Raw genomic sequence first — 27308 nt, forward strand, 5'->3', positions numbered from 1 at the left:
GAACCGATTTTAATGTTAGATCGTTATTGCTTATGCTTATTGCTTAAAATGGAAAATAATAAAAAAAATACAACCGACTTCAAAACTTATTTTTTTTATTAAAATTTTTATTATTTTCCATTTTAAGCAATAAGCATAAGCAATAACGATCTAACATTAAAATTAGACTGACTAAACTAAAAAGCTAAAAATACTATCATTCTAAGTTCTATATATCATATTATGTACTAACTGATGATCAGTTTGAAGGCGGTGCTAGCCCGACGATGTAAGAATATCATAAAGATTTAGGTTTTTCAGCCAGTGTTCTTTCATGTAGTTCTTTCAGAAACGGCTTAAATTAACACAACACAGGCTTTATTCATTACCTACTGAAATATTTTGTGGACGTATAGCATGATCCTTATCTATTGGTACTAATTTGTATACAGGGTGATTCGGTCTTTAGTGCGGATATTTTTTTTCGTGGTTCTGTATCATTAATAGAATATAAATCTACAAACAGTTCGATACATTTTATGTAATTTTTTTTTTTATTTTATGTCTCTAAAATAACAAAATAATGTACATATTATTACTAAACAAGATATATTCAGCTTAAAAGTGATCTGGTGACGTCCTTTAGGTATCAAACGAAAATAAAATAAACGCACAATAGGGTGACCCTAAAATTCTGTTCAAAAGTAAATAACTTTAGCTACGATAAGCGATACGATAGCTTTTAAAACGATAATTTTGTTATTTTTGAGTTAAAAAAAAAAAAGAAAAAATACGTGATCATTAAATTTTGTTTATGTACAAAATATAAAAATATCCGCACTAAAAAAATTTTCTTCCTGTATACTAATGTTTATGTTGACATGTTTAAATTACTGTGTGCCTAGAAACACAATCGCCGGAAAGGCATTCGATATTTTTGCTGTACGAAAAAGAAATGTCGATGCAAATCGTTTCGTACAAGTTGCCTGGACATCCACAACGTAATGTAACCATTCACCGATATTAAGGTAAAGTTGTTTGTAGGGTGTAATATCTGGTAATATCGTCACGAGTTGCCTGGTAGAGAATACTTATAGTAGTAATAAGGCCGCCTTTGCATGTTAAGTTAAAATTATCTTTTTAATGTTTTAATTTATAATTGTATTTTTGTGTGCAATAAAGTATTTCTTCTTCTTCTTGTTTTAATAAAACTATGCGGTTTGGTTATTATTCCAGCATAGCGTTCACTAAAATCAACGACCATTAGTTAGGTTTGGAATTTATTGATGACAATTAACTTGGGTTTACACTCAATTGGAATTCATTCCGCATTCTTGTTGCTGATTAGTGATTGGGAATTGTTGGTGGAACTTGATTGAAAACTATTTACTACCTAAGTGTTCTTTACTCAAATCAAAACACATCACACAACAAATCACAAATCACAAATCACAAATCACACTAATATAAAGCCTGAAATTTGGAATGGAAATAGATTTTACTCTGGATTAACACATAGGCTACTTTTAATCCCGGAAAAATCCATGGTCCCCGAGGGGTTTGTGAAAAACTGAATACGCTAGTCATAAATATCTGTGACGACCGAATAGCGCAGGGAGTAATAACACTGCCTTCTGCATCCAAAGCAGTGGGTTCGATGCCCACAACTGGAATATATTTGTCTACTGAAAATGGATACTTTTGCAATAGATATTATTTTTAGTACGACAATGGTACCTACGAGTATATAGTGAATAATTTACTTTTGCTGCTAACTGTCGCTTGCGAATCAGTTGATATTGTTTTCTGAACATCCAAGCTTATAGGCTTTGTTTCACAAAGCCTGCTTGGACGTTACTTTACGTGAACTTAGTTTACTCTACTTACCTGTGAAAACCGCATGAAAATCCGTTCAGTCGATCCAGGGAAACATGTTAACAGACAGACAGACTACCAATAGATAAATGGTTTTAGTGTTCATCACTCGTTTCTGATCGCCATAACTCGAGTTTTAAATTAATTTATTCCACAAATTATAGTACAGAACTTCTGTCCCGCAATACTCGTACCAATTAGATTTAGTAAGTAAGCTCTTGAATACGGAAGACCTTAGTTGCCAACATTTTTCAATGGTAAGAAAAACTGATTAAAAACCAGAACACGTTATAAATTCCATTACATAAGCGAAGTGGTGCACGAATGACGATGCATTAATGAGTGCGGCAAACCCTTATCATCTGCTTTGCGCGTGCATTTTAAATTCTCATTTTCTTTTTTTAATAATATATAGGTACTATGGGCCTCAGTTAGGTAGGTCCAATTTCGAGAAAGAGGTGAAGCGTCGAATCCAACTCGACTGGGCTGCAATCGGGAAACTTCGCGACATCTTTTCGTCCGAAATTTCTCAGTGTCTGAAGACAAAAGTCTTCGAACAGTGCGTGATGACCTATGGTTCCGAGACTTGGTCGCTAACTATGGGCCTCATAAGAGCTATGTGAGGAGTATCTCTGCGTGATCGAATCAGAAATGAGGAGATACGCAGAAGAACCAAAGTCACCGACAGCTCAACGAGTCGTAAAGCTGTACGGGCACATAGTTCGAAGAACCGATTGAAGTTGGGGTCTTTAGGTGCTGGAATGGCGACCCCGCGCTAGAAAGCGCAGTGTTGGTCGACCCCTCACCAGGTGGACGTACGACTTCTTTTTAAATATTGGATAGTCAGGCGTTACTTTGTGGAAGTTCATCATGAATGTATATTAATTTATTAATTTGCTATTATCCGCAAAAAGCCGACGAATCCATGCGACAACGTCACCCAGGTCCGACAAAATACTCTCTACATACGTTTCACACCGAAACCGAAGCATCCTCAGGAGATGTTGACTCTACAACGTGCAATTGCAAAGTCAAATGTAGAGTCAACATCTCCTGAGGATGCTCCAGGTCAACCTGGGTGACGTTGTCGCATGGGTTCGTCGGCTTTTCGCGGATAATAGCAAAATAAATAAATTATTAATAGTAAATTATAAAAAGAATAAACCTGGCTGAGTTTGTCTTCTCGGACCAAGGCGCGTTTGGAACCCTCGTAACTTTAATTTTAAGTTTTCGAATAATTATTATCACCATTATCTTAAGTTTAATATTTTTACCTGACGTTTCGAAAGAGCTTGTAAAGTAAGCCTATTTGAAATAAATGAATTTTGACTTTTGATTTTTGACTTTTATTATATACTTCTTGGTATCACATTTTTTTCTTACTATAAACTTAACATAAGTACTAAAAGTTCAAGTACTTTCGCACTTGCCAATCTAGTACGTGACTCTATCGAATTTTTATCGTTGCCGTTAGAAACTCAACACCGTAATCCTAATGTGCTTGTATGGATGGAATCGCTAGGCATTTATCAGAAAAGGGTCTCGATCATAACATGTACACCACATTAGTGTTATATATCGGTTAGGTAGCTACGTGTGAAGTTGCCTAAAGTTGCCTACCTACCCATGCCTACGTGAATGTTCGAAGCGTTAAATTCAAAATTCAAATTAAAAATTCTTTATTTGCTGAATACTGAATACAATGTATTTGACCATCTCTGGCATGCAAATTAAATAAAATAACATAAATTAAATTAAATTAATGAGTGGAAACGGGTGTTATTTTGCGGAAAATTAAGACTTTTTCTTTTTTCTTATTTCATCTACATTGGCCCAATTGTTACTCTATGTGGTTGTTGTCGTTGGTTTTCCTTTCGAGAAGTTTTCATTATTACCTACTTTGCAACCTAGAGTTGCTGAGTCGGTCAAGTCATCAACTCATGAGTTAAAGATAGAGGCCATTCTCTATACGTAGTGAACCGGTAAAATAGTTTAATAATGATCAAAATTATCAAACTTTTTTTTTTCTTCTTTCATCTACATTAGTCCAATTGTTACTCTATGTGGTTGATTTGGTTGGTTTTTTTCTTTCAAAAAGTTTTCAATATTACCTTACTTTGCAGCCCAGAGTTGCTAAGTCGGTGGTGTGGCAACCCTTTGCTTCGGAGAGTGCGTCAAGTCGTCACTCATCAGTTAAAGATAGAAGCCATTTCCTATACGTAGTGGACCGGTAAAATAGTCTGATAATTATAATGATAAAATTTATCGTCATCATAATCATCATCATCCATCATCATCATCATTGACAGCCGATGAACTTAGGCCTCTAGCAGGGGCTTCCAAACACAGTCTCGAGCCGCCAGCATCATTTACATGACCAATTAGAAAGAGTTCATAAACCGAACATCGTAGAGTCAATATCTTCTAAGGACATTAGGATTCGGTGGAGAACATACGTTGAGGGTTTTAGTCAGATCTGGGTGACGTGACCGTGCGGATTCATCGGTTTTTCGTGGACAATAGCAAAACGATTTTAATATTCATTGTTCCAGAAACGTTTTCAATATTAACGCTGACATTGTCGAAATTGGGAGAAAGCTGATGATTTTATAGAAGTTTTTGGAAGAATAGTTTCAGACTTGCTATTAATAAAGTTCAATCAATGAATGTTCATAACTCAGTTCTAATAATCGCTATAAGTTACTGTACAATTTATTATTAATCTATTACACAAATAACATCAAGAGCTAAGTTTTTAGAATCACGGCACGGAGAGGCACACTTCTAAATTCTTTCTAACCGTTGGTTGCCTTCCTACTATCATAGGGGAGCGCGGGGGGCTTGTTTTAATAGAGGTAGGTATTAACAAGCCGCTAGCTACTAAAGTATACACAACAAAGTGCCAACTTCAATGTTTTTAACTAAGGAACAAGTCACTGTACATCAACTGCCTGCCACATGTAAGCAAACATTTTTGCGTAGTGTTTTTTTTTGATTTGAGCTTTAATTAATTACTTTCGTGATTGAGGATTTATGTATATCTAATGGTTATCAAGTGGAGGAGTTTCGATAATGACAAAAAATAAAACACTTCTAAATTCTTCCTAACCGTTGGTAGCCTTCCTACGAACATACCTATTACTTGACTATGAAAATATTTTTTCTATAAGTTCTCAAAGTTGGTGATGTTTATAGCCCCAATCGTTATCATTTAATAATAATGACCGTTACAGAGTCCAATGTTATCACTTTTATCCCATCAATCCACATATGAGCAGAGTGGTACGAGTAAGCTCCAAATAACCTTTCCTGTAAAGAAAGAGCCTGATAATATTCTTTAGCTAGCTCTAGCTTCTTGCTCTGATAACGACTACACGAGATTCGTGTCATATTGGTTCTCGGCGGAGTGTGAAATTGATTTCCGCAGCTTACGTGAATTACATTATGCGATATATCACCGGTTTTACTAAACTTTTAAATAGTGGTTTATACATTACGTTGCCACTTAATGCAGCTAAAGGACGATTCCGCTTTATGGAAGGCGACCACTGATCCGCATCGTACGTATCGGACGCATCGCATCCAACGGATTTTTAATTTTATGGTAGACTAGGGGATGCCCGCGACTTCGTCCGCGTAGAATTTAGTTTTTCACAAATCCCTCGGGAACTGAGGATTTTTCCGCGATAAAAAGTAAGCCTCTGTGTTCTGGATGAACACATAGGCACTATAATATATCTAAATACCAAATTTCAGCTAATTCGGTTCAGTAGCCGAGGCGTGAAAGAGTAACAAACATTCATATCATCAAAATCATCAGTTTTCGCAAATCTCGGGAAATGGATTTTTTCGGGATAAAAAGTAGGCTATGTTAATCCAGAGTAAAATCTATTTCCATTCCAAATTTCAGCCAAATCGCTTCAGTAATAGCGGCGTTAAAGAGTAACAACCATCCAAACATACATCCAAACAAACTTTCGCGTTTAGTAGGATTAGGCGATCCTTACGATGCGGACCAGTGGAAGCATATAATTATATGATTCTGATAAGTTAATATTGTCATTATTTGTTTAATATATTATCATTTCCATACAATTTTATTTTATTCTGTTATATTAAATGATGAACAACCCAAGTAATAAATAAAATAATATCACACACGCATTGCGGTTAAGGCATAAGCAATTATATATTCCGTGGTTTTGTACATAATCATAAATAGGTCATAATTAGTATAGCTACATAATATAATATCCTAATGTGTTTAGAATTAATCACGCATAAACCCAAACTCAAATCATCGCTCATAATGTTGATGAAGTCAGCTGATGATCAAATTATAGCCGTCGGACGTTCGACTGATCTTTTGGCTATAAAACACCAAGATCCTAATAGTCAATAGTCAATAGTTAGTATAGTCAATATTCATTTATTTCAATTAGGCTTAGTTTCAAAGGCGCCTTAGTCCGAGAAGAGCCCACAACAAACTCAGCCAGGTTTTTTCTTTTTTAGTTTCTCATCATTTAACAATAGCTGACATTATATAAGTAGCCAGTTATGTAATACATTTTATTTCCAAGCTATTTCGTTGATATAGTCATTAACACTGTAGGTAAACGACTTTGCTATAAGATTGCTATAGTGGACTGTAATCTCAGACTCCTTTATCATCGCCCATCAACCTATAATAAATCCTTTTAGACGGCTTTCGTGGCGCAGTGGTATGCGCGGTGGATTTTGACATTTTGACAAAACGGAGATCTTGGGTTCGATCCCCGGCTGGGCAGATTGAGATTTTCTTAATTGGTCCAGGTCTGGCTGTACAAAGGACAAAGACGTACCGCAAGTGATTTAGCGTTCCGGTACGATGTCGTGTAGAAACCAAAGGGGGTGTAGATGTTCATCCTACTCCTAAAAAATTAGCCCGCTTCCATCTTAGGTGCATCATCACTTACCAGATCAGATCAGATGAGATTGTAGTCAAGGGCTAACTTGTAAAGAATAAAAAAAATAATAAGAAAATAGAAAGCGTTAATGACAACCATCATATATCTTGAGAATTCTAAATTAAGCTGAGAATAAAGAGTATATTATTGTGACTGAAATTTCCCATGGGCGATGTAGCGGGTTGAATATATTTCCACCTACTTACTACTAACTAACTAGTATACTCGTGAAGGTCCAACAAACGAACGCAGATATTGTATTCCGGTCATGTAACGCAGTTCCACCTTGCGTAAAAAGCTAGTTAGCAACGAAAACCTTTTTCATTCTTTCATTCGTTTCGAGGTCAATTAGTAGGTATCCTTAATTACCAAGAAAAACATACCTCTTACTGGAGCCCATTTGTAATAACACAATTCCAAGTTACTGTGCTTGAGTTACGTCCTCAGACCAATTATTGTATAGGACCTGCCTCGCTAGACGTTACTTTTCTGTCAAAGTATATGATCAACGATCTAATGCGATTATAAAAACTGTCTCTATAATATCGATGTTAAATTGTTGAAATCGTGTTCGTAGGTTAAAGAGCTCCGTAAAAACACCTTTTTGTGTAATTAAATTGTGTAAAAAACGGGCAAAAACTTCTAGTTTAGTAAAAGATATGTACCAAATCTAAGCTCGTTTTCTTCAGAAAATGACAGACAATTTTGTTCGTGACTATGAGTGCGATACAGGTCCTTCTATAATTGGTCTGAGGTTACGTCTGTTAACTAACTTTATTATTGTGGTGTAGCTACAAATTACTAACTGTAAACATTAAACTTGAAAAGGTACTAATATTTCTCCTAAGAGTGCATTAAGTTGAGGCATCAGGCATCATATTTGGCTACAACAAATATTTTTAACCCCCGACGAAAAAAGACCGGTTTTATTGCTTAACGTGTCTGTCTGTCTGTGGCACCATAACTCCCAAACGAATGGAGCCATTTCAATTTAGTTTTTCTTTTTTATCAAAGGTAACTTATGCGCGAGTGTTCTTTGACATGTTTTATGAAAATCGGTTGAGCCAGTTAAAAGATGTGAGGGTGAAAGTGGAGAAGAATAACCGAATGTCTGCAAATATATTCGAGTGTCTCAAATGTAAGCGAATTAAATAATAACCGAATGTCTGCCGTTGCAAGAGACTTGATTAATAGTGTAATTTCATGACATTTGGGAGTTTTTCAAAATTGACAATTATGTTATTAGAATTTGAACTTTATTTCTATGGGATGCCAAAAATAAAATGTCACTAACAACGCAGTTGCCATAAAAATGAATAACTTTACAGAATGCAGGGGCTGGTTCTGTAAACATAAAAGTTAGACTATATTTTAACGTAAATATAATCACGTAAAGTAGCAGACAGGTTGTAACAAAACGCTGCATTAACAAAATCAATATCGAATCGTTGCTGGGTACTGAAAAAGATACAGAATATAGAACCACCTCGCCACTGTGATGCGGATTAGTGAGATACAGAAATTGGTTGTAACAAGATTTTTGTACATGAGAGTCAGGGAGAACAACACGAGCAGAGATGGGGGAGTGTTAGTTAGTTTCAGGGATATCCTTAACCGTACTCCCACTGATCACAAGTTCTGGGCTCTGCTTGGATTGCATGCTTTTTTGACGGCCGCGGTGGTATGTGCGGTGGATTTACAAGAGGTCCTGGGTTAGATCCCCGGCTGGGCCGATTGCGGTTTTCTTAATTTGTCCAGGTTGGCTGATGGCTAGTTACCACCGTACTGGCAAAGACGTACCGCCAAGCGATTTAGCGTTCCGGAACGATGTCGTTTGGAAACAAAAAGGAGTGTGAATTTTCATCGTACTCTTACATGTTAGCTCGCTTCCATCTTAGATTGCTTCATCACATACCATCAGTTGAGATTGTGGTCAAGGGATAACTTGTAAAGAATAATAAAAAAAACACAGACACACAATGGACCCGGCATCCGTACGATGAATCCATGGAAGGCTAAGATATTCGTCTCATTCATGTAACGGATGAAGCCAAGGCCAGAAGGCAAAATTAAAAGAGCTTAATATACGAGGATAATGAAAAATGTCACAGTACTGACCGCTTGATCCTCATCGATATTAAATAAAAATGTTTCATCGGAGTACAAAATGCCCGTCACGATGAAAGGGTCCCGCTGTTCGGCGTAATTGCTTTGCTGTGAAATATTGGTTTAACGACTGAACTTTGTCTGCATGATGTGTCCTTCTTTAGCGTTTTTAATCACTTAATGCGGAAAGAGGATTTCAATTCGACTCTTTTTTTGCATATTTCATACAATAACAGAGTGATACATTTTCACGACAAGAAAATAAAGGTGTAACGTAACGTGCTTTTAGCTTTGCAAATGTGATGTATAAATAATATTTTATTTCAAAATACAAACTTCAATTTTATTTCTTATTCGATTATATTTTTATTTTTATTCTGAAAATTATGTAGAAAGCAATCATTAATGAATTAGAACTGCAGTTCTTAGTTAAAGTAAGTAGTATTATCATCAGTGCGGTTTTAATTTTTACATGGATTGCTTAGAACGCCCAACTAGTTAAAACTCTGTGGTAACGCAACTTTATCATAAAATATAAAATCAAGTTTTTCATTAATGTTATGTGTGTACGCTTACTCGTATTTGCGAAACTACTAAACATTTAATAAGACAACCGAAAAACACTACTATAGAAACAACACCAAAATTAATAATTGACCCAGCTCAAGTCACAGTATAGTTTTAATAGTAGGGGAGCCCGGGATGCTTAATTCGCAGTTACTTCAGCGTTTTTGGAATCGATTAGATTTGGTAGATTAGATAAAAGAAAGAATAAATGGTTACATACTTTTTTCACTTTCAGCGGCGGGGAAAAAAAATACAGACTTTATAGGCAATTTTTATTACTTTGGCTTACTGAAATAATCAAAAAACATGAGCGATTATTCAAGAGATTATGTCATTGAAATAAGTAAAAAATTAACCGCGTTTGTAGCTGGATAACAGAAATATAAGGGTTTTATTTTGTAACTTCGAACACTCCCATTCATTACGGTATGGTCAAATCGTTAAAAATGCAATGCACGACGTTTAGCTATCAACTTACCTACCTTATCTTAATCTGACGTGCTGCTTGAGTATTTCTGAAGTTAGTTTTTTCTTTTTGGTTGCCTTAAACGTACCCACCAACATTAAGGGGTCATACTTGGTGGAGGTACTCAACAACGTGTAAGGTATATTCCCTTAGGCTCATCTGACGCGCTCGAGTAACTGCAATAAAATCCTTTTCGGCTCCCGTACTATAACTATCGTTGAGATAGTAAAGAAAATATAACATCTGCTGGTTTCAGTAAACAATTCCGAACAACGAGTATCGTTAACTACGCTATATTAGGTTTCTACTCAAGAAGGGAGGAAATAATAAAATTATACCTATACATTACATACAGCCTAATAGTCGTTATAGCCCAGTGGATATGACCTCCACTGGGCTCGATTCGATAGGTTCGAATCCGGACCGGTTCTTAAATGTACACACCTTCACCTCTTCAGGTATGTACATTTAAGAAATTAAATATCACGTGCCTCGAACGGTGAAGGAAAAACATCGTGAGGAAACCTGCATACCGAAGAATTTTCTTAATTCTTTACATGTGTGAAGTCTACCAATCCGCATTGGGCTAGCATGGTGGAATAAGAAGAGAGCTGCAGAGAATAAGAATGTTGTTATTTATACTCACACACACTCACATACACTCACATACATACTCAGGTTTGAAGAGAACTTAAGAGGCTATTCTAAATTTAAAATATTGTTGGTGAAAACGTCTCCAGTCCAAACTTATACCTTCGCTGAATAAAGTTTTGTTTGAGTGTAAACGCATTACAAAAGAGCTTTGAAACATTTGCCTGAAAAACTCCTCTCGCTGGTGTTTTATTCTCATTGAAACAGAAACTTGTTATATTTTGAGGGTAGATGAGTTTTTGTTTCATAAAAGATTTCAACGAACATATAAAATGTTGGTAGTCAATAGTCAAATGTAATTTAATAATTTGATGTTATGTGCTACGTGTTTATTGCAAACCAGCCGACGGCCTGCGGTTTTACCCGCGTAGTTCCCGTTCCCGTTAGAACACGGGGATAAAATATAGCTTATGACCTCATATGACACTTACAATAAACGTGGCTTTCTAGTGGTAAAAGAATTTTCAAAATCGGTTTAGTATATCCAGAGATTACCCCTACAGAGTACCACAAAGTTTGCCTCTTTAAAATATTAGTAGAGTTAAGCAATACCTAATATCAAATACAATATTTGTAACTGAGAGCCCAGTGTAGTGTGTAACTGTAGCCCAGTGGACATGACCTCTGCCTCCCATTCCGGAGGGTGTAGGTTCGAATCCGGTCCGGAGCATGCACCTCCATCTTTTCAGCTACGTGCATTTTAAGAAATTAAATATCACGTGTCTCAACACGTGATATTTAATTTCTTAAAATGCAAAGTGCAATTTAAATGACGTTGAAAGAAAAACATCGTTAGGAAACCTGAATTCCTGAGAATTTTCTCAATTCTCTGCATGTGTGAAGTCTGCCAATCCGCAATGGGCCAGCGTGGTGGACTATTAGTGGTCTTACCCCTCTGATAGGAGACTCCAGCTCAGCCGAATATAGGTTGACAATGATGATGATGAATATTAGTAACTAAACAAGTTTATTTTAAAAAAAGATTAAAACTATTTAGCGTTCCGGTACGATGTCGTGTAGAAACCGATAGGAGTGTGGATTGTCTTCCTACTCCTAACAAGTTAGCCCGCTACCATCTTAGATTACATCATCACTTACCATCAGGTGAGATTGTAGTCAAGGGCTAACTTGTAAACAATAAAAAAAAAAATAAACAAAAAAATATAAACTACAAATTTTAAGAATAATAAAAGAAAATATACTTACTAAATTTAAATTAAATAAAAGCATTACAAAAGCATAACTTACGTATGGAAATCCGCTTTCTGTGAGTTTGAATCTGTTTCCGCCCTCGATAACGACGCCTAGATATTGGCGAAGCAGGTAAAAAGAGCGCTCACTTACATAATATTTAACGAGTATCTAGTGGGGAAATGGTCGGCCGAAATGTAAAAAATATTTATGAATAATGCATAAGAGCCTATCTGTATTTTCTGTATAGAATTGCTCCAAATAAAATTCTACTTATATTTATAAATGAGAAATATTGCAATTGAATGAAATTTGAAAACGGATTTTTGCAGAGATAATGTATTAACGTATTTAAAACCTTCAAAAGCTCAATGGTAAACCGGCCGGACTCATCACCGAAGGGTGGTTCGATCCCCGCCCGCTGGACTATTGTCGTCATCATTCATCATCATTATCAACCCATATTCGATTCAATGCTGAGCTTGAGTTTGCTCTCAGAATGACAGGGGTTAGGCCAATAGTCTACCACGCAGGCCCAATGCAGATTTCACACACGCAGAAAATTTTCAGGTATGCAGGTTTCCTCACGATGTTTTTCCTTCAACGTTTGAGACACGTGATATATGCACAAAACTGAAAAGTTGGAGGTGCATGCCCGGACAGGATTCGAACGCACACCCTCCGGATTTGGAGGATGAGGTCACATCCACTTGGGCTATCACGGCTCAATACTATTGTGGTATCCACTCCTAATACCGTCATTCCCGTCTACTTGGAGGGGAATGGGAATATTGGTCATATTTAAAAGATATAGCAAACATTATTTATTTAAATAGAATTAGATTATTCTATACTGTCCTTTGATGTCGTCAGTCTCCACGAGGTGGACTGACGACATCAAACGAGTCGCAGGGATTCGCTGGATGCAGGTGGCTCAGTATCGTGATGTTTGGAAGTCCCTACAAAAGGCCTATGTCCTGCAGTGGACGTCCATCGGCTGATATGATGATGATGATGATGATACTGTTCTGTCATTCAAAAGTTTGGTTTAAAAAAGATTAAAAAATTATTTTGTAAACCTATTTAGAGATTTTAAATTACTTGGTTTCATAATATGCAAGTCACTTGCATTGCATGTTGCACTAAACTCAAATAAAATAGTATTCCTATACAAAATAGGATTGTGCGTTGCTGCTGCTCAGAAATCGAACGACGAGTTTCATCACCTTAGGGTTTTTGTTCGTGAGGTCTAACCTCTAACCTGCTTATATCTGCGTAGTGGTTAGGTTTTCCCACATTAAGAAATGTAGAAAGTGACTGATCTTGGGAAAATTAAAGTTAATAGTTTTCCTCTTCTTTGACCACGCTTGATTTACTGTAACCTACAGATTTCTATTGGAAATCATTCTGCGTATAAACTTCATCATCATTACATCAGCCTGTTTTCGTTCAATAGGTAGTAGATTTTCCCCAATGAGTTCTCCGCACTCAGTTCAAAGTCTTAAATAGGGTAGTAGATGTCAATTTCAATATTTTTCAATATTAATTTTGTGTAGGTACATGGAATAAGGGTCCGAAATATATCGATATCAATTAGTAAAAGTTACGAATTTCTTAAACAACTTGATTTAAAAGTCAAGTATTTTACAAATTTTCCAAACGTTAAAAACGCTGTCGTCTATTTCGTGACGTCACAATGTTATTGTGTTAATGTTAAAAATTGATGTACTAAACGTCAAACTAATTATTACACTCCATTTGGTTAAGGATTAGTTAACGTGACGACATAAAAGAGTTGAAATATAGACCATCGTGGCGCGGGCACGAGCTCGTTTTGTCAAATAAATATTTAAAAATTTAAATTTTCATGTAAAAAAAAAATATGTCAATTTTTCAATCTATTAGAATAATGATCTATTTAAGACCGTTTAAAAAAGTGTCAACAAGCCTATTAGAATATCGTACTTACCAAAAATAGTTAAAATTGACGGAGAAAAATTTACATGGCTGCAATTACTACAATTATTATCGCAGCTCGGCGGGCTTGTTAAGCAATTTTCCAGTTTTAAATAGCAAAAAAGACTGCATTTTTTATCTCTCTATTTGAAGCGAAAATCACGACCCACACACGATAAGTTTTACCTGGTGTCATGCCGGCAGCGCTGCAGGCAATTAGGTAATTCGGACCGTGAGTGGCTAGCATAGGACGACGTAACTCGCAATTCTTTTGAGGTTGCTTACCTAATGTACTGTTGTTCCATCGTGGCTTTACGCAGGTTTGACTAGTAGTTTAGTCAGTATATGGTTTTCCCAAATATCGTATTAACGTTATTGGTAATTGCTCATTATTTATTGAGTGTTAATTGTATATTTACCAGTCTGGCAATAGCTGATCTAATATAATAAGCCAGCTGTGTCAATTTAAACTGAATTATTAAGTACACAAATTGTGGCTCTTCTCAGAATAAAATATGTCATGTATATCATACCTGAAGAGAAAACTTTTTAAAAGCACCAGCACATAATAACTATGTGACATAGTTAATGTTTATGTGAGAAAGAATACCTGGAGACAAGCTAAAAGTAGGTTATTTAGGTCTTTACCTACCTAAATTACTGACAAAATCATTTTATAGAGGGAATTAAGATAATTAGGAAAATAGGATACTTCTTTTGAAATTTTAAAACATTAGTTAATAATTTAGTTATTTATTTTAGTTATAAGATTTTCTTTTACTTCATATTATAAATTTATATTTAAATAACATTGACATTTTTCATTACATACTCGTATCACAATATATCTATAGTTTAATTAATAATTATTTAATTTAAATTGTAACACATATTTGATGCTTATTTTAATTTAGTTTATTTGAATGTATTCATATTAGCTGTGACGTCGCACGGGTCTCAGCTGAAAATCAACGCCGTGTATCGTGCTTTTCTGTCAAAGTATATGATCAACGATTATAAAAACTGTGTTTATAGAATCGATGTTTCATAGTTGTAATCGTGTTCGTCGGTTAAAGAGCTCCGTAAAAATATCTTTTTGTGTAATTAAATGGTGTAAAAAACGTGCAAAAACTTCTAGTTTAGTATAAGATATATCACCAAATCTAGCTCGTTTTCTTCAGAAAATGACAGACAATTTTGTTCGTGACTGTAAGTGCGATACGGGTCCTTCTATAATTGGTCTGAGCTTGTGCTAGTGCACGGCATATGCTGAGCTGTACACCCTTTCTTTTTTAAGGGTTACAGACAGACATGCTGTCAGAAGGATAGGGTATTTATTGACTGTCTGTAACTTTTAGATATGAATAAAGTTATTTTCTTTCTTTCTTTATTTTCTTCATTTTATGTATTTATTTCTACTTCTTCTTTCAATACATACCTCTTCTACAGTTTATTGTGACTTTATAAGAATATTATAGTTGTATTTCGAAGTTTCACCAGCGAAATGAATTTCCTCTCCTAACTGTGCTATAATAACAACTGTATAATATAATATAGCCTATAGGTAACTATGTAACAGCCACTAAGCCGTGATTGGGTAATAAATAATTATAAAATCGTCATAAAGTTTCCTAAAAATTTCCACTTTTCTGCGCAATTTTCTCAACTTTTCCTTCAGTAAGAACCTTCTACAAAATACCTATTACAAAACATAAAAAAAGATTAATTAAATCGTTTGGTCATGATACCTACTCGGGGAAATAGGGATTAATTTTTATAGATTTTGCAACAATCTCTTTAGTGCAGTTTTGTACTGTTTTGCTCCTTGAGTTGTATTTGTAATGTTTATCTTACTGCTGTTACATCAAAAAGAAATATTTATCACCGCTGAGCTCGAGTCTCTTCTCTGAATGAGAGAGACTAGGCCAATAGTCCACCACGCTGGCCCAATGCGGATTGGCAGACTTGACACACACAGAGAATTAAGAAAATTCTCTGCTATGCAGGTTTCCTCACGATGGTTTTTTCACCGTTTGAGACACGTGATATTTAATTTCTTAAAATGCACACAACTGAAAAAACTTAAATTAATTAACTAACTTAAACTTTATAGCTTAATATAATTTTTATGTAGAGTTGTAAATCTTCGTAAATGCTCTAATTCTACCCTAATGCATATATTAAAATATTTTAATATATATTTCCATTTCATTTTACAAATAAAAATAAAGTTTTGTTGTTAATGTTTATGTAGTTGTAATACAATGTTTTACAGTAAGAATCTTTAATTGCAGCACATTTTTTTATTACAACCATCAAAATGCTCCGCAGGTTCGGGTAAACAAAAAGTATTTTACAGCCAATAAAGACTCCCAGGTGCACCGTTATATGCTCTGCTTTTATTACTTACAAGCGATTGATAAGGGACTGGTTTGTTTTATTTCAAAGAGGACAATTGTGATTACAATTTGATTGCCACAATTGTTATTGTGTTCAACGTTATCAGCCTATTTCTCTCATTGGCTCTCTCTTTGTAGGAGAGAGGATTTGGGGCTTACTCCTACCACGATCTTCCAATGCGGATTGTCGGGCTTAGAATGATATGACTCTGTAACAATCACTATAAGATGAATGATAATGATAGACACTGACAAATTAAAGATCATATACGTAGAATCTTAGAAATTGATTATGAAACACGGCTAAAACTCACGTGATATTAGGTCGGAGTATGCCAGACTAGTTTCGATCCCATACGGGGCCCTAGGCTTGAGCTGGTTCTTGCAACACGGCACAATCCAAACTGCGAAGCGGCGGCGCGACGCGCAGCTGGTCGCATTGCGCGCTTGGTTATAGTGCGCGCAAACTACGCGTACCTTGCGCGCACTATAACTTAGTAACAAGTGTTTATGGATAGAGTCCAGGGATAACATACGAAACGAGTAGAATAATGGAAATGAAAGAAAATCACTATTCGATAGCAAAATATCATCCTACACTACAAACGAAACAGACATCAAAAACCAACGTTTTTCCTCGAATATTTTTCAAGACCATGTATGTACCTATTGATAGAGGAAAGTTTGTGAGGTTGTAGGGTAGGGGGCACTCTCCTAGGTCTACTAACCGATTTTAAAAATTATTTTACCAATAGAGAGTAACATATTATGCTTTATTTTATCCATATCCATCCGTGGTAAACCTGTCGACTACAGGTGGACGCCTAGCGACGAGGTGATGCGGGTCGGGTCCCAGGTGGCTCTAATGAGCCTCGACCTTAAGACTACTTAAAGCATATTGAATAATCAACGAACTATGTCTGAATGCAGTTATCACAATTGCTACAAACGAGTAGTACCTACATGATTTCAATTGTATACCGTTTCCGCTGTATGAATAATTTAACCACAGGTTTTTCCATTTCCGTACTCATTTTGTTAACATACGAGTATAGTATAATTATTATCATCTAGATCACAATTGTTATTTTATTTTCAAAATGTATTTATTAGTATGTGTGGTCAAATGGATACTGAACATTTTGGTTCCAGCACAAAATCCTTTATTTTATTACTAGCGGAAGCCCGTGACTTCGTTCGCGTGGAAATCAATGTAAACTTTCAAGCCCTATTTTACCACTTTGTGGTTGAATTTAAAAAAAAATTGTATTAAGACTTACCATACAAACATTATATTTAGACTTACCATACAAACTTTCAACCCCTATTTCACCCCCTTCTCATTTTATTTTCGCAATAAAAAGTATCCTAAAACCTTTTCCGTATTATGGTCTTAAACCGTGCCAAGTTTCATTTGAATTTATTCAGTAATTTTAACGTGATGCCCGAATAACAAAAAAACACGGATAGACAGACAAAAACACGAAAAAAATACTTTTAGCTCAGTATCGATTATATAATGCCCCCCCAACAAAAATTTTCAAAATATCTTCAATGTACACAATGTACAAAATGTACAGAATTCGTATTATAAGTATAGATTTTAGATGGCGCTGTCATCCGTTATGCCACGCTAACGTTTGTTGTTACAAATGGTATAAGTAAAATCTCAAATTGCGAATAAATGTATAAAATTCGACCAGTTTTAAGTATAGATATAGATAGATAGCCTGTGAAAATTGGTAAATGATTTTCTTGTATATAATTTGGCATTTTCCACACTCTTGCTCCCCAGATAAATAGCAAACTACAAGTTCTTCAAAAGCGATCAAAGCTTACAAAGCTAAAAGCGGGACTCAAAGTATAATATTATGGAATAAGCAAATTATTCAGTATCCGGCTTTAGTCGTTGCAACAAGCTCGATCGAACGGAATTGAGAGGATTGGGGACATGTATTGGATCGTTCCTTATATATAGGTACGTAGTCCATATTTTCGTCTAGTGGACCTCTGCCTTCGATTCGAGTGGCAGTATTTTGAGAAATTAAATAAATTAAATTAAATCACGGTCGTGTCTCAAACGGCGAAGGTGATACGTAGTATTCTTGGGCTCCGTCTTTTTATTTATTTTTTTATTCTTTACAAGTTAGCCCTAGACTACAATCTCACCTGGTAAGTGACGATGCAATCTAAGATGGAAGCGGGCTAACTTGTTAGGAGTAGAATAAAAATCCACACTCCTTTCGATTTCTACACGGCATCGTACCGGAAAGCTAAATCGCTTGGCGGTACGTCTTTACCGGTAGGGTGGTAACTAGCCACGGCTGAAAGCCTCTCACCAGCCGAATGAGATAAAAAAGTATGTGAATCTGTGAAGGCAGTTTTTAATTTTAAATGTCCTTCGCAATTATACAGTAAACGTGAAAATGGGAAAATATAAATTAGTAAGAAAGCCCACAATATCCGTATTTTCATCACTTAATTTCAACGGGAAGTTTAAAAACGTTATTCCAAAGGGATTAAGTGGTGGACGCTGTGTAGCAGGGACAATAAAATAAATGCCAAGTGAACAATAACGTCGGCCGTATAATGTCGACTATACACAATACGAGTAGGTATACCCGCTCACTTGTTGCCGGGATCAAGCTGGCTGAACGCCAGAACCTGGGAAGGGATTTATACATTATTAACTTGAACTAAACTGTGCTTCGCTTAGGGATACCATCCGTCCTACTTTGTTGGATACGTCCAATACACTTCAATTTTTGAGTTAAAAATCTGACTCTTTTTTTGGTTTTGCAGGATCTTCTTCTTTTAAACTAGGTACGTGAATGAGTAACTTATAATTTGGATACCCTTCGATTTTTTTTTTTGAGATTATTTTTGCATTTTCATTCTATCTTATCTTTGATTTTTTTGTTAGTTTGTTTTTACAATTTAACTCAAAACTCGAATGATTTCAAAAAATATATTTACTGTTAGAATGTTACATCTTTACCGAGTAGCATAGGTAATATTTTATCCCAGTGTGCCCACGGGAAGGACAACCGGGTCGTCTCTTACCAAAAAATAATCTCATAAGATAAGGAGATGATAAAGAAAAGAAGTAATTATCTCAAAAATATATCCGTTTTTATTAATTAATAATTAACGCCTTACACAAATTAATAATAATAAATACCTAGTCATAGTTTTTAATGATGGGATAGTAACAATTGCCCACTCCCATTGTTAAATTACATTTGCCATAGAATCCTGACACGTATGATATTAACTAACTATAGTGAAGCATAGGGTTCGACTAGAAACAAATGTTATAATTCTAGATAATTTTCTACCACTGTAACTATTATTACTCATGTTTTGTCTTGTGTCTTGATATATAACGACGTGAAATACTTAATTCTTAAACTATTTATAAAAAAAAAAACATTCATTTACGAATAAATCACCTTTCGTCTCTCCTCCATAATGATGTTCCCGATAATAAATAGGAATGTGACTTAGACACATACAAATTTATCTTATAATACATCGACTAGTCTTTAAATAAATCTATGTACAATACAAGTATAATCTAGTCGTTTCAATTTTACTAATTCAGATCTACAACGACCATTTCTTAACAACACTTTACACCACTAGAAACGTTATCATGAAGAAAGAATAATCTTTGTAACATAAAAATGGAACCGACTTCAAAGACGTATTTCAGTTATTTTGATTGTAACACAAAATTGCGATTGAAAGCGATTTTCATATAAATGAAATGGGAAAAATCTGGAAGTACCTATACACTTTCAAACAAAAAAATAACTTTCTAAATTGGTTAATATATGACGATGTTATGAGGTAACATAAAAAAAACATACGCGTTGAATTGAAAACCACCTCCTTGTATTTGAAGTCGGTTAAAAATGAAATCAATGGTGAGGCAGATGTGAATCAAGAACAATCAAGGAAAAATACTTTAACCTATACATGGTCAATAAATGCAGTTGTCCTTTGAGCTTCCCTTGACACAGGCAATGCTTCCCGTTTCTTTACGCAAGTTCATTGCGTTGTTATAGCAACCATTTCCACGAATATTTGCATTTCAATGCCGATACTTGTCCAACCTTGAATACTTTAATGGTTGTTATAGACTACGGCGTATTCAAAACAGAATACAACCTAGCGTTAGTGATTTTCCTGTAACGCATTACGCTGCGGCGACTGTGTTAAATTGTTCATAGAATAGTTTTGCAGCAGTCAAAGCGTCTAATATGAATTTTTCCTCGCATGGGTTGTCGTCAAAAAAGTGAGCCCCACATTTGAGACTTTCGGAACATGTTTCGTTCATCACATTGTTGTTGCAGCATCCTAGTATAGCTCTGGCACATGGCGTCAAGTGCTTCGGCTGTGGCCCTGCTTCGCCAAATCTTGATTGAAGTATGAAAAGTAATTCATTGTATGTCGGCCCTAGCTTTGGGTTCTTTATGATTGAAGGTATATCTCGGGCTTGAGTGTGAGCGATCAAAGCTGCCACGACGACTAAGAGTGAGTATTTAGTCATATCTGTAAAAGAAAATAATTTGTATTTAGTTAAGAGTGTCAAATGTTTTGCTTATCAAACTTTCCTAGGGGTTTGACATTATATAAAACTGTCGCCTGCCAGTTGGACACTGTTAATGCAATGATTTATTATCAAAGAAAAACGAATTATTGGCAACCTATAATAAGTAATTTAACTGATTAGGCAAATATAGATTTCTTTGAAAATTTGCCTCATGAGTTCTTCTTAATTGTCCTAATTTATGGCCAATTTTCAGCTCTGTACCATACCATAATTTGGGCCCGAGTTTGTCTGGAGACTGGGACTCATCCAACTGCTAAGCATACTGAGCTTGACAATCATATAGAAACCACATACCACGTTTATAAGCCGCAATTATATACTAATGACTATATGAGTAATGTGTCAAATTATAATTATTATAATAATAATTGCTCTATGAACATTAGCCTTTGGAACATGGAAACATCGTTTTTCCAATATGGTTATGGAATCATTGTAGAAATGCCGCAAAACTAAAAACAATTTGCGTTATCTGTACGACAGTACGCCGTTCTGAGTCAGAGGTTGCGTTGATCGGGTTTTTCCAGTTTGTGTTAAATGTGTAATCAGTGCCTATTTACTTTTAAAATAAGAAATAATCAGTTTTGTGATATCACGTTATTCTCGTGTACTGTTTTTTTATATAAACTATTGAGTTACTAGCGGACGCTCGCGACTTCGTCCGCGTGAAATTCAGTTTTTTACAAATACCGCGGGAACCATGGATTTTTCCGGGATGAAAATTATTAATCCAGAGTAAAATCTATTTCCATTAAAAAATTTTAGCGCAATCGCTTTAGTAGCAGCGGCGTTAAAAAGTGACAAACATACATCCATACAAACTTTCACGTTTATAATATTAGTAAGTTTATTAAGTACTCGTACATATAAAGTTAAATTATCAATGACTGGCTGTGGACCGCGGTTTCACCTGCGTAGCTCCCATTCCTTTGAGAATGTGGGAATAATTAGAAGCCTATATGCTACATCAGACTATAATCTATCACAGTGCCAAATTTCATCCACATCCATTCAGCAGTAGAGCCTTGATTGAGCAACAAACATCCATAAAAAGTAGTTTAAAAAAAAGGAAAACAGTCGTTAATTTTCAGAAAATTCCCAGTTTTCTCAATTTTTTCATACATAAATTGTATGTAAATAGATGACACTTTGGGCAGCTTTATAGTATATGTACATCTTGATACAAACATATTGGTTCTGTGTTTTAAATGCTCTTCAATGTTTGCGACTTGTAAGTTAATAGTTATAATAGTCGCATTACTAACTTGACATTTCAAAAATACTTGTAAACTAAGCCTAATTGAAATAAATGAATCTTGAATTTGAATTTTATGTTTTCCGTTACCGTTACTTTACATCGATGATCGCCTGATGCACGTAAGTATGTGGGTTTGTATGACATCAAGCTACCTACGAACTAAACTCTAACTAGCATTACAAGTCTAACGAAACAATTGGACTTCAATGCCCTCGTGCAAACTACTGCGGATAATTGAGACCGACATTTATGGCGCGGTATGATGAGGCGAATTTTATATTTGACGCGCCTAGGAAATAGCTATTGACGCCAGGCGCCTAAGGTAGACCCCCTTTACCTTAACAAAGATTATATTTATATTTAAAATAGGCCAAATTTCGCGGTAAATAACACAATGTTTGCTTTATTTATGTGATGGACGTCATCTCAAATATGATCTTCGGAGTTCTAAGTAATTCTATATACGTGTCTGATGCCAGTATGAAAATATTTTACTACATTTTTATAGTAAGACTAAATAGGTTTACGTTTGATTACAATCATGCCTGGTGGAAAGCAATGGTGAGGTATACGTTAGAGCGCGTTTGCCTAGAAGATGCCTATCTTGTTTTTGAAGGTGCACAGATCATTCCAGAAGGGTCTTCCACATCTTAGATATTGTGTAAAAGTTAGGGTTGCCAACATATCTTAAGAAAAATATTTTTCAGATTTAGCCATAAAAAATATAGTACCTACGCTTAAAGAAAACATAGTATTTTACGATATAAACAAAAACGAAACACGTTTGTTTTTATAAAAGCTATATTTATTTACGCTTATTACATTTTTCAAAAATTATTGTTCTAAGTAAATATGAGATATTGATATGCATTTTCACTTTTATCACGGTAAATATTTCGAAAGCTAAAAGCTAATTCTTTTAAGTACGGAATTCGATAAGAATGTTCTTCTTTCAAAGACAAGTTCGGATTCGATGATAATTTTCATAAAAATTTAAAGTAAGTGAAGTTTGTTTGTAAAGTTGTAGAAAATATATAGTTTTTTGCGTACTATATATATTTCGTACGCGAACCCGAATATAGTACCATACTATATATTATAGTACGATTGGCAACCCTTGTAACAGTACAACTATGTTATTGTATATGATTATAATGAAATATTTATTATCCTAATCTACTGTGTACTCTATAATGATTATTGAATAACAGATGTTTACCGCGTTACATACAAATGTATTGTCGGCTAACACACACAAATGTATTCATTGTACCTACCTAGTTGTCAGCTATAAGAAACGAGTTAGTTTTTAGAGTTAAGAACATCTAGGTATAACAGATACATACGAATGATTTTACAATTCAAATGAATGACGCTATAGCTTATGCTTAGGTCTTTACAGAATAAAACGTATAACTATAACTAAAGATAATTTGACCGAGTTTGTGTTTCTTCTCTGTACTAAGAATCGTGACTTTAATTTTAATTTTTATGAGCAATTCTGTAAAAAACGATTGACAATACAAAAGCTCTATTTTCTGGTCGATTAAATGAAATGAAACATTTATTTTATTTCATGTAACCGAATGTCCTGTAAATTGCATTTAATTTACCAGACAACCACTATACAGCGATTTAAATACCATCAAACACTAAATAACTGGTATAACAAAAAAAAAACACGAACGCGTAAAAACAAAACACGACCAAATGTTCACTTAAACCTTATCTATACAAGCATAGATTTAGTTAATAACTGCAATACTTACTTTCACACATGTTTATTGTGGGTTATATTTTAAAAGCACCGTTCACTTTAGAAAATTTTTGTATTATAATTTTGCGAAATCGCTTTGATCCAACGTCTACTCACAAGCGCGCGACTTTGCTATCTGATACACGATTGGTATTATAGTAGCGATAATATAATGTTTGTTGGGCTAATACAGAATTTGTTATTGTATTATTATAGATATATTTGCTTCGTTTCGTCAGATTGGTGTAGCGTTGTATCTAAGTTACTACAAACTTTGACGCACACGGGATTTTTAGCGTCGGTGATTATCGGAAATTGGGAAGATAATTGTGAATTTTGGGTATTTTTTATAAATATTGGATAAGAGAACCGATTTTTTTTTTCGTCATAAAATACAAATAAGGTATAGTAATGAAATAATAAGTAAGGAAGTCCTTTCTGAAATCCTGACCACCGGTTGCTTGGACACACTCTCCCGCAAAGAGAGGATTCTTTTCTTTTAAATAAAATAAAATAAAAAATAATATAAATAAAGAAAGCAATATTCGGCTGCATAAAAATAACATTATATGTTACTTATTTATATTTTATTAATATAGAATAATGTTAACATATATTATTAACATTATATATTTGGCTACATAAAAATAACAATTCAGCAATACTTCATAAGTAAGCTGATACTTTTTTATTTTTTTTTTCGTATAGATACTATCGGGTAATTCATGGTTGTGTTACGTGAAGTATTTGCTAATAGAGATCTTTTAACAAAACTAAGATTTCCATAGAAAAATATTTCTTCTACTCTACTAAGAGATCACTAAATCTGTGAAGATAGTGAGTAGTAGTCGATTATAATATCAAGTAGGCTTAGTTATAAGCACTTTCGACTACTATAATATGACATAATATGATAAGCACTTGTAGACTCTACCACCGGTCTGGTCAGGTTCTGCTGAGAAGTGAACAAGAACAATAGGAAATCAATCACATTCACAATCGATGTATATACCTATAGTTGCAGTGCTTCCTACACGTGGAAACTATTTTTTATAATGATTACTACTATAGATGCCTCTTTGATTCACTGCAATATTTGTATGATTTTCCTCTTCTCGTGGTTAAGCTGCTCGGTTACTGACTGAATATGGTTGGGTTAAGTAAACAAAATTATAGGGTTTTTCTTCATTTCAATAAATTTATCATTATCCACCACCATCGTTATCATCATCATCAGCCGATGGACATCCACTGCTGGACGTAGGCCTCTTAAATAAACTTCCAGACACCACGATCTGGAGCCGCCAGCATCCAGCAGCTCTTCGTCCGGAATTCGGTCGTCAGGTAGACAACCGGATACACATTAGAACCTAAATCACTCACGCTTTGAGACCAACATCGCTGCTAAGCATTTCTTGCTGGTAGGAGACTTCGGCTATGGCTAGTTTCACATGCAACCAAATTTCACATAGCTAGATGAAGTCGAAGCTGGCATACGATTAGTACCTAGTTTAAAGTTATTTTAGCATTATCTACCACATTCAGTTACTCATAGTAAACATGTAAAAATACAATATTACAACGTAAATACAGTATTTTGTTGACACGTTACGAGTAGGTATGACTTATACTCGCGATAAGGTTTAGGAAGTGCATGACTGTTAAACGGAAAGACGGAACAAGTAGGTACAGTCATGGCACCGTCACATACAGTCAAGTACCACTTCAACACGTATTGACCCATCCCATACTTAGCTACTTTAATTTCACAAATGTTAAAGTAAGTTTTTTTTTATCTTGGATAAAAAAAAGCTTACTTTTACATTCTTCGACATCTTGCGCTTGACTACAATCATGCCTGATGGTGAGCAATGATGAGGTTTAAGATGAAACGCGCTTGCCTAGAAGATGCCTATTCACTCTTGCCTTGAAGGTGCACAAATTGTAGGTGTCAGGAAACACAGAAACGTTGACGCAAAAAGTTTCGTGCGGGTTGACTGAACGTTGTTGTTGGAATACCAACAACAAAGGGATGCCATTTTTCAGGGAGTCTGTCTCACTGTTACTTTAGCTCAACCGCTGCTGCTTATGATAAATTCATCAAAATCGGTTTTGATGAAATTTATCATTGATTTTCCGCGATATGAAGTTTACTATCCAGGAAAATCAATGGCTTCCGCGGTGTGAAAATCCGAGTTCTGGATCAGGCCAACCATACAACATCAAAAATCAAATGAAAGCTCATTTTATGCTTAATTTAACGGTATAAGGTTGCCTTTAATCTAAGTCATGATTTCCCTGATTTTGTATGAAAAATACGAGTATGTCTGGCCGCAGTTAATTTAGGCAACCTATTTGCAATGTGTCACTATGAATATTATCTATCAATTATTTTTTATCACTAATAAATAATTGATGAGGGTATATATTTCTAATGCCGGATCTTAGACCAATGTGTATTCTGTGATGGAACGCTAGATGAATGGATCTTCCTCTCTGCATGGTCACTTAACATCATGTTATATGTCATTAATTTGACGTTAAATAAAGAAAAACTAAATTTTAATGTTGCTGGCTTAGTTAAGGCTGTTGACAACCTTTGTTTCGCGATACCTCCTTAGGACACAAAAGTGTAGATTTCCTAATTTGTCCACAGTTTGCATAAATCAATTTTTGAATACTCGATACTATGGAGTGTGCCTATGCACTAGGTGGAGCGACAACCTCCGGAAGGTGGCTGGCCAAAGATAGAGCAGGCTTGTGCCAATCAAATGAGGCCAATGTCCAACAGTGTATGCACGATGGCACGTTTTATACTTGAAGGGTTGAAGTTCTGAATCCCTGTAATCTACTTCTTCCCAAAACCATCAAATTTTTGTTACTCCTACCCGTTTTCGTCACTTTCTACTAAATAGGTACCTACGCCTGCATTCTAAAGAAAGTTTACCTTATAACAGATTCGTGTTGTGAATATAGAGTTGCCTAAGATGATGTCTTTAGAAAATCGATAACCGGTTTGCTAAAACTGGCAGGATCGAGGAAAATCGTCCGTGTAGTGTCCGAAAATATAAGCTCGTATTAAAGCTTATATTTTCTATTTTCTGAATTCGGTTCAGCTTTGGTAGTAGTAGTATTTTTACGACTTTTTGTGTGAAACTGAAACTTAATTAAGTCAGCAAAGCAGAATTATGTCATAATCATGACCTTAGAGTAAAAATATTATTTATACTTAAAAATATTATTTTTACTTAAAATATTATTTATACTTAAAATATTATTTATACTTAAAAATATTATTTTTAGTTTAGAATACTATTTTTACTCTTAAGTCATTTCTGTCTGTAAGTAGTTGCTAACCAACTGTTGCCTGGTAAGCGGCCTCTCGTTGTATCATCATCATTGACATTTTCGGCTCACTGTCGAGCACGCGTCTTCTCTCAATATGAAAGGGGTTAGGCTAATAGTCCACCACGATGACCCAATGCAGAATGGCGGACTTCACACACAGACAATTAAGAAAATTCTCAGGTATGCAGGTTT

At 35.0% G+C, this 27308-nt stretch overlaps 2 protein-coding genes across 2 annotated transcripts in view; one reads left to right on the forward strand and one right to left on the reverse strand.

Annotated features, from left to right (window-relative positions):
• Positions 1 to 27308, forward strand: part of LOC112042848 (uncharacterized) — a 232794-nt gene that overhangs the window by 47979 nt on the left and 157507 nt on the right. The window lies entirely within an intron of this gene.
• LOC112042851 (uncharacterized) lies at positions 19247 to 23939 on the reverse strand. Its single transcript, XM_024078024.2, has 2 exons — positions 23782 to 23939; positions 19247 to 20693 (listed from the first exon to the last, which is right to left on the reverse strand). The coding sequence occupies exons 1-2, from the start codon at positions 23789 to 23791 to the stop codon at positions 20338 to 20340; spliced, it is 366 nt and encodes a 121-aa protein (XP_023933792.2). The 5' UTR covers positions 23792 to 23939; the 3' UTR covers positions 19247 to 20337.

Source organism: Bicyclus anynana, chromosome 12 (genome assembly GCF_947172395.1).
Source record: "Bicyclus anynana chromosome 12, ilBicAnyn1.1, whole genome shotgun sequence".
Classification (NCBI taxonomy): domain Eukaryota; kingdom Metazoa; phylum Arthropoda; class Insecta; order Lepidoptera; family Nymphalidae; genus Bicyclus; species Bicyclus anynana.